Raw genomic sequence first — 18,547 nt, 5'->3', positions numbered from 1 at the left:
TTTCTAATGCAATGTGTTGAGTGCTGCCTGCTGGGGCAGTCGCAGATGCTGCCTGCACCTGTAGTTCCTGTCTGCTCTGTTCAGGTTCTCTGTGAAGGAAGTTTGGTGGGGGGGAGGGAGGGTTGGGGGTTTTTTTTGTTTTGTTTTATTTTGGGATTTTTTTTTTGAAACAATGAAGGAAACTTAATTGGTTTGAAAAACGGCTGAGCTGTAGCCTCTGCCTCTGTCTGTGCGTGCTCCCCATCCCACAAACGGACTGCTGCCTTCCCTTGGCAGCTTTTCAGCCCCTGCATCTTACACTTCTGTGGTGTGGTCAAGCCAACCTGTGTGTTATCCGGGTCCTGCTGGTGCCTCACAGTAGCTGAAAGGAAGGGAGGGAATTGGTGAGGAGTCTTTCAGCCTGCACTGAGCAATTATGGAGACCATAGGGCAAAAGCGGAGGGGTGTCCTGGGAGATGTTAAATTGGCTGCAGCCTTGTTGAAAATGCACTGATCCCTTCGTGGTGTAGAAGTGGCATAGAGTGCCTGGCTCCCCAGCCCTTTCCCCAAGCCTTTGATGCAGGTAAGAGGAGACCAAAGGCTAGAGGAAGAAGTATTAGCACACTTTATTGGAGTCAAGCGCAGAAGAACAGATTCAGTGCCCACATGTGGATGCTGCAGAGGAGGAGCTGAAGATGCGCAAGTGCAACAGTGAGAGCCTGGCCTGAGTGGGCCTGGCTTTGGCAAAGTAACACCTGGGCAGAGCTATGGGTTCCATGGTACCTCAGGATTGGGATTAGTTTGTTTATTTGCTATGGGCCTGGTGCCCAAGCCTGTCCTGAAGAAGGGGGAACCTCTCTAACCTTACCTGTGCTTTAGCTACTGCCTGGCTCATGTTCCTCAGCAGGGAGGTTCTGTAGAGCCCTGGTGCCCCAGCTAGTGCATAGGTGGGGATCTGGACCCTCTGGAAGGAGCTGCCCTGCTAGCTTGTGCTGTGTTGCAGCATTAGCTGGCAAGCCCAATGCAGAAGCTATAGAGATGACAACCTCACCCTGCTTCTGAACCACTCCACTACCAGGGCTGCAGTCCTGGGAAAAATGTAGCAGTTGGTGCTGGCTCAGCCTTGGCATCTTACCTTCATGGTCCCTCCAGAAGTGCTGCTGGGTAGTGGGTACTGTGACAGGCTGTGAGCCTTTGAGGCTGGGGTGTTTGGCCTGGGTGCTGGGGACCCTGCTTGCCCAGAGCTGAGGGAGTAGGGTCCTGTGCTGGCTTGCTCTGTGGTGGTTCTCCCCAGCTTGCCTTGTGGTGCTCTGGGGCCATGGAAGCAGCTGGGCCCTTGCTGGGCTGCTGTCAGGGCTCAGCTGAACCTCACCTCTTCCTCCCTCCCACCCTACTCCACTTGACTCAAGCTTTCTGGGAAGCCTTTTCTGCCTTGTCTGCTTTGAGGTTCAGGTGGGTGAGGAAGATGCTAGAGGGAGGCAGTACAGCTCCCCTCTCTGGCTGCGAGTACCTGGCTCAGTGGGACTGCTGTGCCTCTACTCTCTTGCATGCTTTGTGCTGAGTGCTGCTCTATCAGTGCCTGCTGTGGACCTCCGTGTCTTTCTGGGTCCTGAGCGCTTGTGTTTGCTCAGCCTGGGAGAACTCTTAAACTGTGGACAAGGTGGGATAAAGCCCTAAGAGGTAATACAGTCCTGGCTGGCAAGCCTGAGGCTTTGCCTGGGGTCTCTGCTGGACTCTCTGGAGTGCTTGGAGTGCCTGTTTTATGAGACAGCGCAGGGGAGTTAGGGCAAGGCAACAGAGCATAAAATTCCCTTGGGATGTGCGACCCTGGGGGGCTGAGAGCTGACCTTGCTGCAGCCTCGCCGTGCCTGCCTGCAGAGCAGGGCTGGGAGCTGCGTCTGGGACTGCGAGCTGGATGCTGCACTGCTCTCAGGAGTAACAGCTCTGGGCAACGGAGGACCTGTCGCTGGGGCTCGCGTGCTTTCCTGCAAAGCTCCCATGCAAGAGCAGTTGCCTCCAGTCCGGTCTTGCTGCCAGGCCAGAGCCTGAGCAGAAAGCAGCTGTGGGCTCTCCCCAGCGATGGGGCGGGCCTGGGAGCAGGCAGTCTGGGAAGGCAGGGAGGGCTCAAGAGGACTCTGTCAGGGAGAGAGCCTGCAGCTGCCCCTCGGAGCCTGTTAGCTCTACCTCGTCCCGGCTGCCGTCCAGTGTTTCTGATCCTTCAAAGCAGCCCGAGTCCCGGGGAATGTCCATTTTGGGGTCCATGGGGGAAGGCTGGGCTTCAGAGCTGTCTCCTTCCTCTGTCTCGCTTGCTGCTGGGAGAGACAAGCCAAAGTTAGTGGCAGCAGATAGCTGCTCAGGGAGAGCTGAGGCTGCTGGGCGGGCTTGTCTGGAAGGCCCCAGGCTGATGTGGAGCTTCTCCCCAAGCCTGCTTGGCCCATCCCTTACTGTCGTAATCCAGGAGCAGCTCAGCAGCTGTTAGCAGCTTGGCACGGTGCTGGGGGTCTGTGATGTTCAGCTCATTGAGGTGGGTCTCCCGCAGCTCCTTGAAGTCTTCCAGGGTCTGGTAGCCATTCAGGAGTAAGGTGGAAGTGTGCTCCTGGGGCAAGAGGGCAGCGTGCTTTGTGGCAGGGAGGTGAGCCGAATGCAACACGGCTCTGCAGGCTCCCCCTGGTTGGCTCTTGGTGTTAACCTATAACCCAGGTTCCCAGCTTTGCTTACTCTGCAGTGAGCACTGGCCCTGAGCCATTGGTGAGCCCTGCTGCAAGAGCCCTGTGTGTCTCTGTGCAGCAGTGCTTGGGCATAAAGTGGAGGGGCCCAGAGGGACAGGGCATAACAGGATGGGTGAAGAGGGGCTGGGAAGCAGAACAGAGGTTCCCTGTCTCCCTCCTCTGCTGCTTTGCTCTCCTTGTTGTGATTGCATCGTTTCCCTGCTTCCTCTTCTCTCCAACTGCCCCTATGCTCTTGGCTTGCTGCTCAGTCCTGCTGTTGCCTTGGTGGATGGTTCACATGGCTTGGTCCCCCTGCAGGACCCCTAGCCTACATTGGGCCTCACCTGCAGGTTGATGCGCTCCAGCAGCTCATGGAGGGTCTTGGGCTTGGGCCGCTTGCTCTTGCTGTGGCTCCGGCTCCTGCGGGCAGGGGCTGTCTCCTCGGGGATGACATCCACGTAGATGAACTTGAAAGAGCCCACCTTATTGTTGAGCAGCCCAGTCCAGGTGCCCACAGGTGGTTTCTCAATGATGCCAATGATGTCCCCTTTCTGTGTCAAGGAGATGGGCATGAGGGCTTGGGGAGCGCTGGGAGAGTTACCACCATGCCTGGCACCCTTGGAGGAGTCTCCAGCCACCCTCCTTCCCACAGCTGGCTGGCTGGCACCAGGTGTGAGCCTCATCCCTTGCCCTCTGCCCTAGCTTGTCCCGTCCCTAGGCTGGTTGTGGGGTGGCTCACCCGCAGCTTCAGTGAGTCCTTATCATAGGGGCTGGGTGTGAAGTCTGTGTGGACACGCGCCCTGCCACAGAAGGGGCCGGTGTAGGCTGGGCTGCTCTCCTCTAGTTGCAGGCTGTCATGCTTGTTGCCTGCAAGGCTGGGGCTGGGACTGGACACTTCGCTGCCTGTGGAGGGGAGAGTGCACCATCAGGGCTGGCCTGGCCCTGGGGCAAAGGACCAGGGTCTTACCTGGAGCTGCACTCACCGCTGGACATCTGGCAGCCAATGGGTGGGTGCCCATCTTCCTCCATTTCCAGGTAGGAGAGGGGCACCTTGTCTTGGCTTGGCTCCTCTATGCTGCTGGCTGGGGATAGGGGGGATGGAGACCCCTCCTCTTCCACGTCTCCCTGCTGGCAGGGTCAGGGTTAGTGCTGGGGCAGGGTTTGTGGCAGCAGGGGTTACCATCCTGCTCTTCTGGCTGCCCAGGCACCTGACTCACCTTCCCCTCGGCCAGTGTTTTCACAGCTATTCTGCCCATCTTCCTGTTCATGGTGCGGGAGATGACAGCTCTCCACTTCTTACCTAGCTTCATCCCACTGCTCCGTGCAGCATCATCGGGGCTGGGGCTGCCAGGCTCATTCTCAGGGATCTGGGAGGGGGATGGAGAGCAGAGTCAGACCCCCCAGTTACCCATGGCCTGGGCTGCAGTGGGAGCTCCCAATGTAGTCTCCCAGTGCAGTACCAGAGGGTTCAATTGCTCAGGTGAACAGCAACTGGGGGACTCTGGGAGTGTGGGATATGCATTGGAATAGGATCTCCGTAGGATCATGATGCCCCATGGGAGCAGGATCCCCATGGGAATGGGATGCAGTAGGTCCCAGAAGGGGGGGTTGGTGCTGCTGTGCATAAGGACAGGCACTCACATTCTCATCCAGGTTGAACTCCTTGTCGGTCACCACAGGGGAGCTGACTTTGGCTTTGGCAAAGTCCTTGAAGCTGCTGGAGCGCTGGAGGGAGAGCTGAGGGGAGGCAAAGAGGTGTGAGTGCTGTGCATGGCTCCTACCACTTGCCCTGGTGCTGGGCACCTCAACAAGCTAAGACAGCTATGGAGGTGATGGCAGCGTTCAAAGAGGTTTATAACTGGCGTGTCCTCCCTGGTCTCTGCATCATGCTAACACCAAAGAGCCAAAGCATCTTGTGAGCACCCCAGGGGCCTAGATGTGCCCCAGGAACCCAAGGGGATGCAGACACCCAGGGGAATGAAGAGAGCCAATGTCACTCACAGTGCACGGGCAGGGGCTGTGTGGCACAGTACTGCCCTAGCTGCTCAGTGCAGCGGGAGAGCTGGGCTGCTTGCATCCTGCTGCATGTGCCTGCAGGGCCACATTAACCACCTCTCCTCCTGACTCATAGTGGGATGCTCCCCAGGACTCTTGACAGTTCCTGTGACATCTCTCACAGGGGACTGCAGGCTTTGTGGACTCCAGGCATGGCAGAGGATTGACACCCCCCCCCCCAAAAAACACTCCTCTGCTGTGCTTCCCTAGGCTAGGAGAAGGCCCATTGCAAGCTCTGCTGACTGTTGTGGATGTCGAGTCCTTCAGATCAAACAACTTCTAAAGCCAAAAGCATCTGCCAGGCAAACAGGCTTAGTGCTGGGAGCTGCTGGTCCTCACAAGGGACTGCTGGGTGAGAAGTGCATTTTGCATTTCCCAAAACATCTCTAATTTTTGTGTTTTTCTGGCAGTCCTTGCTCTGGCACCTGCTGTGGATACTTCAGCATGGAGACTGGCACTGCTGGTGCCAGCAGTGAGGGGTCAGCTACGGTGCAATGTTGTACTGATTCAGTGCTGTTGTGACACATGCACTGGGCATTTGTCAGGAAAATCCTAGGGCTCCAATGTGCAGCTGCTCTGCTCAGCACCCAAACGCAGGCTGGCTATGCTGGCTCACCACTGCTTAGATCCCTTGCTCAGTCAGGGATTTTAGGAGCAAGAGCTGGAAGTAGAGTAGGACTGTCCTAGTGCTCCTGGTAATGAAGGGGAACCTCATGGACCACCCTGAAGGAAGGTGCTGGCATGTGGGAGGTCACACTGCTGTGACAGGTCTGCCAGGGGTCAGTTCTCCTATCCAGCTAAGGCTGTTTTTGGTTGCTGAGAGCCTGTAAGACACTGTGTGGGCTTAGCGTGACTGGAAAGGACCCACTGCTCCCCTTGCATTTCAGCTCCATGGCTGGAGTTGATGACCTTATCCACTTTTTCTGCCTGTGATCCTCATCCCTCAGCCTGAATGGTGCCTCCCTCAATGGCATCTCAGCGAATTTTCTCCTAATTTGTGGCAAAGCCACTGAAGTAAGTTTCAAATCTCAGCCCTGGTGCAATCCTTGGGGCTCAACAGCTGTCTCTTCCACACGTCCATTGCCCGGCTGCCTGCCTCCTGCTAAGCGGCCTCCTTGACTCTTCTTCCCCTTTCTCCATGTGTTTATGGTAATTTGGGCTTTCCCATGTGGAGTCCGGCTGAAGGAAGAGTTTCCCTGCACCAGGAACACCTTCAGTGGCAGCCAGACAGCCTGGGGACCCTGCATGGCACATGTTTGCCTTGTCTCGACTTGTGTTCCTTAACATGTACCAAACTCTTGGGTGCGTGCTTGCCACAATGTCTTGAGGTGGCTGCTAGAGCATGACTGCATTGGCGGGAGCTGTTGCTTTTTGCTCTCCAGCTTATACCAGGTCCCTTGGTGCCTGGCCCCAGCCTTGCTGTGGGAGCAGGTTCGTGTGGCCGGGGCTGGGCGCGCTCAGCTCCTGGCACCCCCCTGCTCTCAGAGCACACATGGAGTTGCTTGGTTTTGCTTTTACCACAAACGCAGCAATTTCCTTTCACAAGTTGCTCTACCCCTCCTCCATGGGCTCCTGCTTGAGTGGGAGGCGAGCAAGGCCCTTCCTGGCCCTCTGCGATGGCTGGCCCTCCTTGGACACGGCCCCACGGCTTCCTGTCCCTGTTCTCCTTTTTGTTGGCTTGACCGAGCATCTTTTACTATTTGTTTTTTGTAATTTCTTTGGAGAGTGCTGGCTTGGGTGGGAGAAATCTGGCTTCATCCCTGGCCTGGCTTTACTCAGCAGGTACATCTCCGGTCTTTATGTGCTCGGTTAGAGGAGATGTTGGTGGAGCCTCCACTTTCATGCCAAAGCTCCTGAGCCCACCAGGCTCCTGAACCCTTCCCAGCTTCATCAGCCCCCTTGAGACAAAACATCTTGGCGTTGTTGGTTGTTTTCTTATCCTTGTGTTGAACGCAAACAGCACTGAGCCATCAGTGCTGGATCTGTGACATCTCCCAAGGCATCTGCTGGTTTCCTACCCAGCCTGCGCTGACTCTAGCACTTGGTCTCCTCTGCCCAGATCTAAGAGTGAACGTGCAACCACCCTGACCTGCTCCTTCTGACCCTTGTCAGTCTCTCACCGTTTTTGTGCCTGGCCAGGTTACACGAAGAAAACAATGTCTGTCTGAGTCTGCAGGCAGCCGCCAAAGTGCGCCTGGGAGCGCTCAAGCAGGGGATACCCAGGGTTTCTTGTTGCGTACTCATCCAGCACATGTCCACAGCTGAGACTTTTCTGCTGAGCCACCCCACAGCTGAGCTTGTAAAAAAATTGCAAGGAGATCTGCCTGCGCCCTATGGCTAGAAGGAGCTGATGTTGCAAGAACAGCCACTTAACACACAGCATGAAGCACATCAGGAGGCGTGTGGCTGCGTGGCCGGAGCCCCAGAGGGGCCTGTGCTTGGCATGCTGCCACATGGGAAGCAGCGCCCCGGGCTGCCAGGCCCTTCTGGCAAGAGCTGCAGCGAGCCCCGAGCAGGAGCAAGAGGGAAGTGAGAGCAGAGGGTGCGGCTGGGCAAGGGGCGGGGATGCCCAGCCGGGCTCTGCCACCCTGGGCTGGGGCTCTCCAGGCCACCACGAACATGGGGAGATTTTATCCAGATTTCCGCAGGCAGCTGGGGAACTTTTCTGCAAGAGTGCGAGCCGAAAGGACGTGTGCCTCTGCACGGACTCTGTCTGGCGCAGACCAGGATGGGGCCCTGCACAGGTGTCTGCACAGCCCTGAGCCCTCTGCTTCCCTTCAAAACTCTCCACTGCCAAAACTTGGCCACCAGTGCCTGGGTGTGGGCCAAGAAAGTCGTCTTGTGCAGGAGGGACAAGGGACTGGATGCATTTCTGTTGCTGGCAGCTCTGAGCAACCACCGTTGACCCAGCGGGGGAACTTGGAGCTTCCCATGCCTTGCGTCAGGCTGCCTGCAGGCTCAGGCAGACTCAGACATCCCGCAGTGGCCAGCTTGAGAACCTGTCCCTGCAAGGCTGTGCCTGCCCAGCCATCGTGGCCACCCTTTTTTCCCCTAGGGCACAAGCCAGCCGGAGCTCAAGCTTGAGGGAAGCATTTGTTGCCAGATGGGAGCCAGGCAAACTTGGGGGGCTCATGGCGCTGGGCGGAGGCAGATGCTGCAGGCCAAAATGGACAGCAAGGTTGGCTTGTGGTCCTCTCCATGCCCAGCCAGCCCTCAAGACAGCGAGGCTGGTGAGGGCCATGGTGCCACTGCTCCCCGTGCTCAGCGGAGTGGTACCAGTGAGCACTGCCAGAGGAAGTGGCTGGCACACGTGATGGGGCTGCAGCCTTGTGCTGCCGTGACCGCAAACACCTTGATGCAAGCACTGCAAGGACCGGGCTGGGACGTGTGCACCCAACAGCCTGCGCGCATGGTGCAGCAGCCCTAAGCAGCGAGCCTCCCCACCCACCCCGGCAGGAAGCGGCCACCGACACCTCAGGCTGCGCACGAGAAGGGCGAGCTGGCCCCACTGCCCCCCTGCATGCAGAGCCCTGCCGGCCCCGCAGCCTCCCCAGCCTATACCCCTTACTAGCCCTTGGGGAGGCTGTGCACCCTGTGTACGTCGCAGATGTGGCCGTCTCTGCTGCCCGTGGTATCCCGGGGTGCTCTGTCCCCAGCTCTGGGTGTGGATAGAGCTGCTGAGTCTGTGCTAGGCATCACACACCGGGGCCTGGGCACCCCAAGCCAGTGCTGGAGCAGGATGCAGGACAGCCTGGGGACTGGGTGTTTGCTGGCTGGGACTGAGCTCCAGCAAGGCCCCAGAGACTCATGATGGCGGAGGCTAACCATGCCGGGTGCGCAGGGCTCTGGCTCTGGGGTGTCCAAGCCACCCATGTGCTGGCCGTGGCCTCCAGCTCTCCCAACCCTGCTGGTGGAGGGGTGGGCAGCCTGGGGCTTGGTGGGGTGCTGGGCATGCAGGGACACCCAGGAGTGCCAAAGGGCTGCAGGGTCCTGCTGGCGCTTACCTTCCTGTGGCCTGACTCCTTGTCGCTGGCGTTGGAGGGCTTGCGGCGCAGCATGGTGCTTGGGCCCAGGGGTGATGGCAGAGTGCTCGGGGCAGCGGCTGGCACTGCACGTAGTGAGCGCGCCGGCACAGACGCCAGGAAGCACACAGGAAGCCGATGGTCACATGAGAAGTGCTTGCAGCAGCTCAGCCCCAGGGAGGCTGCCTGGCCGTGAGGGCTGCGGCAGGAGGAAGGAAACCCTCCTTGAAGCTGCCTCACTGCCCAGGACTCCTTGGTGATGGCGGGTGCCCATCTTGTACCCTGGCACCACAGGACCCCAGGTGCAAGGAAAGTCCCTCAGTGATGGTGCTGCAGGAACCATCTTCCCAGATCTTTCCAGAGCACTGGCACAGGTTGCCCAGAGAGGTTGTGGAGCCTCCTTCTCTGGAGACATTCAAAACCTGCCTGGATGTGTTCCTGTCTAACATGCTGTAGGTGACCCTGCTTGAGCAGGGGGGCTGGACTAGATGATCTCCAGAGGTCCCTTCCAACTGCAACCATTCTGTGATTCCCCTATGCAAAGGCCAAGGATCCCTGTCCTGTCCACCATATCTCCTCTTTGTGCCCACCAGACTTGTCCTCCATGGCAGCATACAGTGCCCAGGCTCTCTCTGCCTGCCACTGTAGGACACCTGTGTCATGATGTCTTCTGCACCCTTGGAAGTCTCTGCATGTCCCCAGGTCTTCCCTGGGCATGGCTGGGCAGCAAGCATTGGAGGGAAATGTACATACCAGCAGCCAGCCCTTCAGCACCTGCAAGGCAGTCAGGGAGTTGCCCCGGTCTGGGTGACTTCCCTGCACCATTCACTCAGGTTCCCCCATTTTTGGTCAGACGAACTTAAATCTACTTTTAATGCACCTTATCTCTGCTCAGGACAGGGCAGGTAGTGCAGGCAGGGTCTCACCCATGAGTCTGGGGCTGAGGCTGCACACCACCGCAGCCCCATGCATCATGGACAGGGTGGCGGTGCACAGGGCTGTCACAGCACATCACACTGACGTGCTCACGCCCGCCGGCATTACTCATGTTTAATTGCATACAAGAAGGAAAAAAAAAAAAAAGGAAGTGTATGATGGGGAGAAGAAGTTGCCTTAGCAAGGAAGAGGCATGTGGTGGGTCTGGTTGGCTGCACGGTCAGGCCTGCAGCTCAGTGAGCAGTGTTGAGACGAGGGAGGTGATGGCCAGCATGCTCAAGGTGGTGGCTGTAGTACTAGCACTGCTCCTCCGGAAGGGCTCTGTGTTCCTCTGCAGCCAGTGGTACTCCTCCTCCAGCTGCTGGCTCTGCAGCTCTGGCCCCACACGCTCCCGAATGGTCTTGTAGTAGGTATTCAGGTACTGGATCTGCAACCAGGCACTGAGCAGCGCTACAGGAAGGCAGCCCTGGCTTTCTGCCCCATTGAACTGCTCCAGCGCTGGCTAACTGCCCCAGTCGCAAGGGCTGTTGCATGCCTTGGGGTGATCCATCTCCATTCACCCATTCTGTCAGCCCACCCTGGCCTCATCACCCACCCAGGCACCCATCCCAGCCCTGTTCACCTGCCCCAGTCCCATCTGCAGGTCCCACTATATCCATCTGTCCTGTGCCAGCCCCAGCCTCATTCTCCTACCCAGCTGTCTGCCCACCATGGTCCTGTTCACCCAGCATGTTCACCTGCCTTGGCCACATTCTCTTGCCCCCACCTATCCTGGTTCCATGCGCTGGCCCCATTTGCCCACTATATCTGCCCAATGCCCACCCCATTTACTTGCCCTGAGCACCCAGTACCTGCTCTTGTGACAGCAGGCTGATGTCAATGAGGTTTCGGTCATAGGGTACTAGGGACACCACCTCGAAGGTCAGAAATGGCTTCTCCCCAGTCTGGTACTGCTGAAGAAAGCCTATATGAGGTGTGTGCCCCAGACCTGCCCCAAACTGGCACTGAGAGAGGTGCCCAGTGCCCCAGCTGAGGGTTGTGGGGGCCACTATGGCATGGCTGACCAGCAGCCCTCATCTCAATCCTGGGAGCATGAGGAGGAGCTGAGCCCGGCCTTCCCCACCATGTCCCCTGGCACTGTGCCACCATGGCACTGTGCCTCTCCAACCTCACGCTACCTCAGCACTATGCCACTCCAATCCTCTGTCACCCCGACACCATGCCACTCTGGCCAGGTGTCATAGCACTGCAGGCCTGCTCCCTCATGCGCACTGCTGTCCTCAGTACTTGCCTCCACGCCCCTCTCTGAGCACCACTCAACCCTCCTCTGTGCCCTTGAGGAGCCCCTGAGGAAGGAGAGGGACCTGGTCCCTGTCCCCGCTCATGCCAGACCCTGCAGCCACAATCAGACATGGAGATGTCCTTGTCCCTTAGGACCCTGGACCACAACTTCTCTAGGAGGCCTCTGTAGTGGGCGGGATCTTGGCACCAAGGGCCAGTGGCTCCCTACGTTGCCCATGGCTTGGGACAGGGCTGTCTGCCCTCCAGCTCCCTACCTGTCCAGAACGTTAGGCTTGCAGTTGCCACAGCCTTGCAGCCTGTCTCACCTCCAAGCTCCCCAGCAAGGAGTCCTGGGGCAATAGGCAGCCGCAGGCTCCTTGGGCATTTGGTGCAAGGAGGAAACACATTACCTCAGTCTGTGCCTCAACCACAAGGGCAACATTCTCGATGCGGATTCCAAACTCGCCATCCCGGTAGTATCCAGGCTCTGGGGGACAGGAAAGGTGCTCAGCAAGTCCTGAGCTTCAGCAGCACACATATAGCCCCAGAGAGGCCCAGACTGGCCTCAGAATGGAGCAGCAGGCCAAGGCCCCCCTTCCCCTTGCCTGGTCCCTTGGCTCCAGGACTGTCCCCAAGGGCCTGAGGTGTGGGCAGGACCTGTGCAGGCGTACATACCAATGGATGTGAACATGCCCTTCGTAAGTGGTATGTTGTTGGACTGGAAGCCCACAGGCCCTGTGGAGGAAGCATAGTGCATTACAGCTTCTGGGATTCTGGGATTCTGGGGGCAGCATGCACCAAGGAGTCCTCCAAGGAAGGGACATGCCAGGGCACAGCTGCTGTGGGGGCAGAGTGTACATGGCAAGAACTGCATCACCCAGAGCCTGGCAGCCTGGGGAATGTTCACCAACAGCAACAGGGACTTAGCTGGTCTCCGACAGACTCTGCATGACCCACCACCATCTTTGACCCTCCCAGCCGGGCCACGTCCCTGATGCTGCACCTGATGGCACCCAGTGTGCAGCAGGCCCCCCACACACTAGCAGAACCTACATTCGTGGACTGATAGGAAGTTTCCAATGCCATGGCCAGTCCCGTGGCCATAGTTGAGTCCAACTTCCCAGAGTGCCTGACGGGCGAAGGACTCCACTGTTCTCCCTGAGGGAATGACAGTGTGGGATGGGGACTGAGTGAGCTGGTGAGGGCACCCACTTGCCCTGCTCTTCACAGCATTAATGCAGGCATGGACCACCCAAGACCTGTGCCTGGCACAGCACCCACCTGCTGTGTCTGCGGGGAAGATGAGGCGGGACAGGTCAATGTTGCCCATTAGCACACGGGTGTAGGCTTCCTATGAGGGACATGTGAGTAGCTTAGCACAGTGTGCCCCAGACACACTCCCTGTGTGTCTAGTGCCTGGTGGCATCCTGCAGGCCCATGACCAGGACCTCAGCACTCGGCACTGCAGAACAATGCCCAGGCAGTATGAGAAGGGCTGATACCTTCTGGAGTGGGGTTGGCACGCCCCAATGCATGGTCCGTGTGATGTCTGTTGTGCCGTCCCTGAGGAGAGGGGAGTGAATGGGCATGACGGGGCCCCAGCGTTGGCTCTGGCAGCCCTGTCACAGCATGCTGTCACCCTGCCAGGGGCACAGTGAGACAGGGGGCAGAGCTGTCTTGGGGTAGCCAGAGGAGGATGAGGAAAGCACTACGCACAGGTATTGCCCTCCAGTGTCAGAAAGGTACATCTCATCAACAGATAGCTTCTGGCTGCTCACATTGGATGGGCTGGGAGAGAAGGAGCGTCACTGCAAAGGAGATCTCAGAGCCCCTGTCCACCACTGCCAGCTCTGGTGTCCCAGCCCTGCCAGGGAGATGGGGCTGAACCATACCTGTAGTGGGCAAGTGCTGCATTGAGGCCACTGGCTGAGATGGACTCGAAGCTGGGCCCGTGGCTGTGCTCCTGGGCCCTGGAAGGCAGCAAGGAAGGAGATGTGTGGACACAGCCAGCCCCTCCAGAAAGGTCCTGGTGTCCTGGCCCTGGGGTCAGGGGGTGCTGAGCAGCCAGGGGACATCCTTGCCACATGCAAGCTTCCAGGACCCTGCACCAGTCATGGCACACAGGGGAGGACCAATATTGCCCCAGATATGGTGCACCGAGGGCACCTGTCCACTCCAGGCAAAGCGCACTGAGGGACCCCAGATCCCCCAGGCATGGCACACCGAAGGTGAAGCCAGCGGTACTGACCAGCGGAGTGCGTCCACATGGCGTGCCCCTGAGAACTCATCCACCAGCCCTTGGGGGACCATCTTCTCCAGCCACAGCAGGTACTGGATGACAGCCACGGCATCCCGCACCTGCAGGCAGCCCAGTAACATCAGAGGAAGTGAGCTGGCACCCTAGAGGGCCTTGAGATGCCCTTCCCTCTGCTCCTGGATGAGAGGATGGGGAAAGCCCTTACATGTGCAGCCCGCAGTAACTCCTGCTCCTTGGCATTTTTCACAGCCTTGGCAATCATCACTGGGGAATAGCTGTCCTCCAGAAGCTTCTCCTGCAAAGGCAGCCTGGGGATGGCATCACTGGGCATGGCCAGCCACCCTATCCACCCTGGGGACTGCTGCAGCATGTCTCATGCCCTTGCAGCTCTATGTCATGGGCTGTCTCTGAGCCTGGGCACAACCCATATCCACAGCAACGAGGCTCCATGGCCCAGACCTCTCTGGGCCCTCTGGCTCAGGCAGGTCTCTGTGGCATGTGGTGTGGCTAGCAGTGCCTTACCTGAGGGATGACGCTATAGAGGCCATAGGTGGTGTACTCGGTGCCGAGCCAGATGGTGACATTGCCCTGGGCATAGTCGCGGATGTGGGCACGCACCTGGCCATACTCCTGCAGCTCCACACACAGGGGCCCAGGGCAGCCTGTCTGCAGGGACTGCCGTGCCTCCGCTGTCAGGCGTGTCTCGTTCACAAACAGTCTGGGGACAGGATGTGTGGCTGGGGCAGGCACAACCATGGGGCTGGCCTGGCTCCTTTAGCCTCCAGGCGCAGGCAGTGAGTGGTGCACCAGTAGAAAGGAGGGCCCTGGGCACTGAGTAAGGGACTGCAGAGGGGATGCAAGGCTGGGAACTCGGCTGAACTCCAGGCTGAGGTGGGATGGACAAGGCTGGACCTGGGCAAGATGTGGGACTCAGGGAGGGGACACATAGGGGCTGGACTCTACAGGACATGGTGGGCTTCTTGGAAAGGGGATCGCTCAGTCCAGGGGTGCATCTTAGGTGAGGGTCCCATGGGTGCTGGCCCTAGAAGATAAGAGGGGTCTGGGCCAAGCTGCCAGCCACACCACGTGCCTGTGGGAAGATGCTGCCCACCTTATATCTGTGCTAGTCAGCAGTGTGTAGGAGTAGAAGACAGGGTTGTATGGAATGTCATCTCCACGGAGGTTAAAGAGCCCTGTCGGGAACTAGATGTCAGAACCTGCTCTCGCTGGCTGCTCCAGTGCCCCCAGGACTCGGGGCAGACCCAGGACCCCTGCACATTGACCAGCGTGCAGTGCAGGGCCCACAGGTAGCATGGCAGCTCAGACCCCGCAGTGGAGATGGCTGTGCTGGCTGCTCACAGGCAGTCTCCTCCAGCCCCGACAGCAGCACAGCTGTGGGGCTCTGGATGTGCTGTTCCATCTGCTGCCGGATCCCAGCCACCTTCTCCTGCCAGCTATTCCCTGAGAGGAGGGTGAGAGGCTAACTCAACATTGGGATCCACCAAGGCCACTTCGGGCTAGGGGCTGCTATGGGTGCCAAGCGACCCAGGGGAAGACTGTGGCTGTACCTGTGAACTCTGATGGGAGGCTGTAAATCTTGCTGGAGGCTGGAGGGGGTCTCTGGTCACCCCACACTTGGTCCACGAGGTTGGTCTCGATGGGAAGCAGGGTCCTGCCGGAGCCATGGAGAGCCTCTCTGTAGCTGTTCCAGGTGTCTGAAGTGGGGAGCAACTAGCAGTTACAGGCATGCAGCAAAGGTCACCTCACCACCACCTGGGGACTGCTCACTGTACCCTGGTAGGAGGGCGCTGGGCCAGTGGGTGCTGCAGGCTGAGGGCAGGAAAGGTGTCATAGAATGGGTGACCTTACCAATGGAAACGAGGAAGGGGTCCAAGCCGACATTCCCTCCGGGAGGAACTGCCTCAAGGATCCACAGCCCAATGGACTTAATCCATACTGCAAGAAAGAATTGAGTGGCACTATGGGGCCCAAGGGGCTGGCTTGGGCCCCCTAGACCAGCCACATCCCAACCTGTGCTGGGCCCAGATGAGGCTGGGGGCATAAAGGAGGACAGCGAGTGTCCTGCACTGACTTGTCCTCTGCAGCTCCCAGTTGCAGTCCATCTGGCGCTCTGCCTGGGTCCAGTAGCGGCTGTCAGTCCACAGGGAAGCCCTGTCCAGCGTCACCACACCTGTGCCTGGGATGGGACAGGTGGCTAAGGCATCACTTCTCCCTCTCGCCAGGCTGCCTGGGCACCTGTGGGTGCGTGGGAACACCTGGGGTTCCCAGCTCAACCTCCTGTGTGGTGCAGGACCACTGCTGCAGCTGTGTCCAGCCTTGAGAACCCCAAGGATGGAGACCCCCAGCTCTTGGCTATCCTGAGGCTGGGCACTGGGCCACTCTGAATGGGGAGCAGGGTGGGAGAGGAAGCCAGCGGTGAGGGTGGTCTCACCTGCAGAGCCAGTGAAGCCGGTCACCCAGCCCAGGCGAGAATCTCGCTCCGCTATGTACTCGCTCTGGAGACAAGGACAGAGCTGTGAGAAGCACCTGCGGGGCACCCACTGCAGAACCAGCACACCAGGTTGCAGGCAGGATGCTGCCTTACCATGTGGGGATCTGTGGCAGGCACGATGTAGGCATTGATGCCGTTGGCCCTCAAGGCACCCCGCAGAGCCGTGAGTCGTGCTGTCGTCTCGATGGCTGTGGGGGGCAGGTACTGGTGGCACAAGGAGACCTATGCTGAAGGGGACCCAACCAGTGGCTCGTCCCAACTGCAGACATGGCTGCAGCCTGCCCCCTTCTCTGTGAGGGCCCCGGGGAAGCACTGGGCACCCTGAGATGGCCCCAGGGCAGCCATGGGGTGACCAGTCAGACAACTGATTCTGAGAGCGGTGGACTGGCAGTGAGAGTTGGGCATCTTCAGAGGCTCACCGGTGGGTTCATGGAGCAGTTCCTGATTTCGGTCCTGGGAGAGGTGGCCTGCTGCGGCTGTCCCATGGTGCAGCCTGGGGGTGAGAGGAGACCCCAGAGTCTCAGGCCAAAGCCCCAGGCTGCTCCACCTTAGCTGCTGAGCTAGTGCTGGGGCAGCCAGTGGCCCTGAGCCCCAGCCCCAAATACAGATCAAGTCTAGCTTTTGTTTGCTTTGCGAAAATTGTGTTTTGAGCCTTGGGAATTGTGAGGGAAAAACAGCGATGTCACCTGGATCAAGTTAAAGCAAGCTCCTGGCAAGCAGCGGGTGTGCACTGAGAGCAGCACGCGGCCACATCTCCACGAGCCCCAGCACTGCAGGGGCCTGCCAGCCCCACGGGCTGGGTGTGACTGCTGCAAAGCACGCAGCACGCAGCACCCGGCAATCGCTGCCCTCCTGCTTTACACCAGTCAAGGAGGCAGCCCTGCACTGCTGCGAGGGGGACGGGATAATGGACTGCTGAGAGCTGGCACTGGAGCCCTGGGAGGAGCTGGCTGAAGCGTGGGGGGTCAGGACTGTCCTCTCAGTGGACCTGGCCTATCCCCCAAACTGTTCTACATCTGGTGTGTTGGGCACCATCCTTCTCCAAACTCTTCATCATTGTGGGAGTTTGCTGGGAGGGGTGGGAAACTACTGCCAGCATGCTACAACCATGCTGCAAAGGAGCAATCATATCTGCCCAAAGCCTGTCAGCCAAGAAGCCAGTGTTGGGTCTGGGAGATCAGTGGGAGAGGAGCCAGGGGCTGCTTCGATGGAGCTAATTGGAAACAGGCATTGTGGAAATACTGTGTCTTGGAAGGATGACCCCTGGCAGGGGTTCAGGTCCTGGAATGCTAGAGCCTGGCACCAGGTCAGCCACCATCTACAAGGGCCCTGAGCCCTCTGCTCCTAGTTCTGCATCCTGCCCCCATCGCCAGCAGAACTGTGGGCCCCAGACGTACACTGGGATGTGTGCTTGTATTTGCAGGCACCAGGCCTGGAACAGGTCCTGAGAGGTCAGGGTGGCTCAAGTTGGATGGGCTGGAGCCTAGAAATGCCTTGATAGGCTAGAGGGCACATGGTGAGGACCCACCATGGCAGTGCTGAGGCTCGAACCCTGATGCTCTGTCACTCAGGCATGCGGCAGGTACTGTACTGAGCAGCAGGACCTGACCAGCCTCAGGCACCTGCCTTCATCTTGCTCAGCTCTCACTTAGTGGAGCTCTCCTCTTGGGCTCAGGTGGCAGCAGCAGCTGAGGACCTGCTGCTGAATGCCTTGTGTCCTAGGGGACTTTTTTCTCCCTCTCAGGACAACAGTATCAGTCTCAGGTCCATGGGGCAACAGGGAAATCTTTACCATTAGCATAGCAAGGCCTTGGACACCTGAAATCTCCATGCCTTCTGAGAGCTGCTTCTTACACATCACCTCCCCAGAGCTTGTCCCTCGTGAATGTGGCTACCTTAAGCCAGGCAGGCAGGATTAGCCCTCCTCCGAGATCGGGACCTCCTGCCCTAGGACAGCAGAGATGGGGACAGAGCTGCAGCACAAACCTTGCTCCCTAAGGGGAAAGCCGTTCTTCCTACATTCCCTTGGGCAGGCAAAAGCTGTGATTTCAACTTCACCTGAAACACCCCCCACATCCTTAATGCTGAGACAACCTGGCGCCCAATTCCTGGACATGACACCTGCCCTGGCAAGTGCTCTGTCTGGGCTGTGGGACAGACCATATCCTCAGCCCATTCACTCTGCACAAGGTGTCTCTGACTTACCTTGAAGCAGGAACACCCCGGCTATGATCCACTGAGAGGAGTGCATGGCTTCTCCGGCCACCCCAAGCCTCTCTGGCTGCCCTGAGCCTCCTTGACCAGGACTGGGAGCAGAGGGAATGTGTCACTCGTGCCTTTGGTGAGTCCCTCCTCCTGTGTCTTTGCCCTGGGGGCAGAGGGATGCAGGATGGGTGAGCCACGAACCGTAGCAGATTAGAAGGGGTTGTTGTCCTATTCGCTGAGCGCTTCTCCTTGAGAGCAGATCCTGCCACTAGATAAAAGCAAACAGCAAAGTCAGCAGAGTCCAAAGATCCTTCCAGAGCACAGATGGGGCTGTGCCAGCTCAGCCTGGCATGGTTCCACCCACCTGGGGTTAAAATTAGGGCAGAAGGGGCTGCACTATGCACTGTGTCCCTGCACCCCCCCGCCTCCCGGGAACTTCTCATCTCCTCTCACTGGAGCTGCAGAGGGCTGATGTAGGGGCTTGCAGACTTGAGGGCTGCTCCTGTGCCCCCAGGTCTGCCCATCAGCCCCTTGGCACCCTGTTGCAGCAGGGTGCTGGGGCAGCGTGGAGCAGGATAGCAGGACCTGTACC

General features: G+C 58.7%; 2 protein-coding genes across 2 annotated transcripts; both read right to left on the bottom strand.

The window, feature by feature from the left end:
• Positions 1-2,044: 2,044 nt before the first annotated feature.
• Positions 2,045-8,806, bottom strand: SASH3 (SAM and SH3 domain containing 3). Its single transcript, XM_062584715.1, has 8 exons — positions 8,747-8,806; positions 4,329-4,424; positions 3,905-4,054; positions 3,671-3,812; positions 3,427-3,590; positions 3,032-3,238; positions 2,425-2,575; positions 2,045-2,291 (listed from the first exon to the last, which is right to left on the bottom strand). Exons 1-8 carry the CDS (start codon positions 8,798-8,800, stop codon positions 2,104-2,106), a joined length of 1,152 nt encoding a protein of 383 aa, XP_062440699.1. The 5' UTR covers positions 8,801-8,806; the 3' UTR covers positions 2,045-2,103.
• A 1,114-nt stretch (positions 8,807-9,920) lies between these two features.
• On the bottom strand, positions 9,921-18,001 carry XPNPEP2 (X-prolyl aminopeptidase 2). The gene is made up of 21 exons (XM_062585063.1): positions 17,956-18,001; positions 16,170-16,243; positions 15,844-15,954; positions 15,691-15,754; positions 15,331-15,435; positions 15,108-15,194; positions 14,807-14,953; positions 14,598-14,699; positions 14,350-14,431; positions 13,761-13,956; positions 13,444-13,533; positions 13,230-13,339; positions 12,874-12,951; positions 12,698-12,769; positions 12,484-12,544; positions 12,263-12,332; positions 12,035-12,139; positions 11,657-11,716; positions 11,392-11,468; positions 10,552-10,650; positions 9,921-10,127 (listed from the first exon to the last, which is right to left on the bottom strand). The coding sequence occupies exons 1-21, from the start codon at positions 17,999-18,001 to the stop codon at positions 9,921-9,923; spliced, it is 2,043 nt and encodes a 680-aa protein (XP_062441047.1).
• Positions 18,002-18,547: the final 546 nt, after the last annotated feature.

The sequence above is a fragment of the Rhea pennata genome, chromosome 11 (assembly GCF_028389875.1).
Source record: "Rhea pennata isolate bPtePen1 chromosome 11, bPtePen1.pri, whole genome shotgun sequence".
Classification (NCBI taxonomy): domain Eukaryota; kingdom Metazoa; phylum Chordata; class Aves; order Rheiformes; family Rheidae; genus Rhea; species Rhea pennata.
The sequence above is the reverse complement of the archived record's forward strand: the minus strand, read 5'-3'. Positions and strand labels throughout refer to the sequence as shown.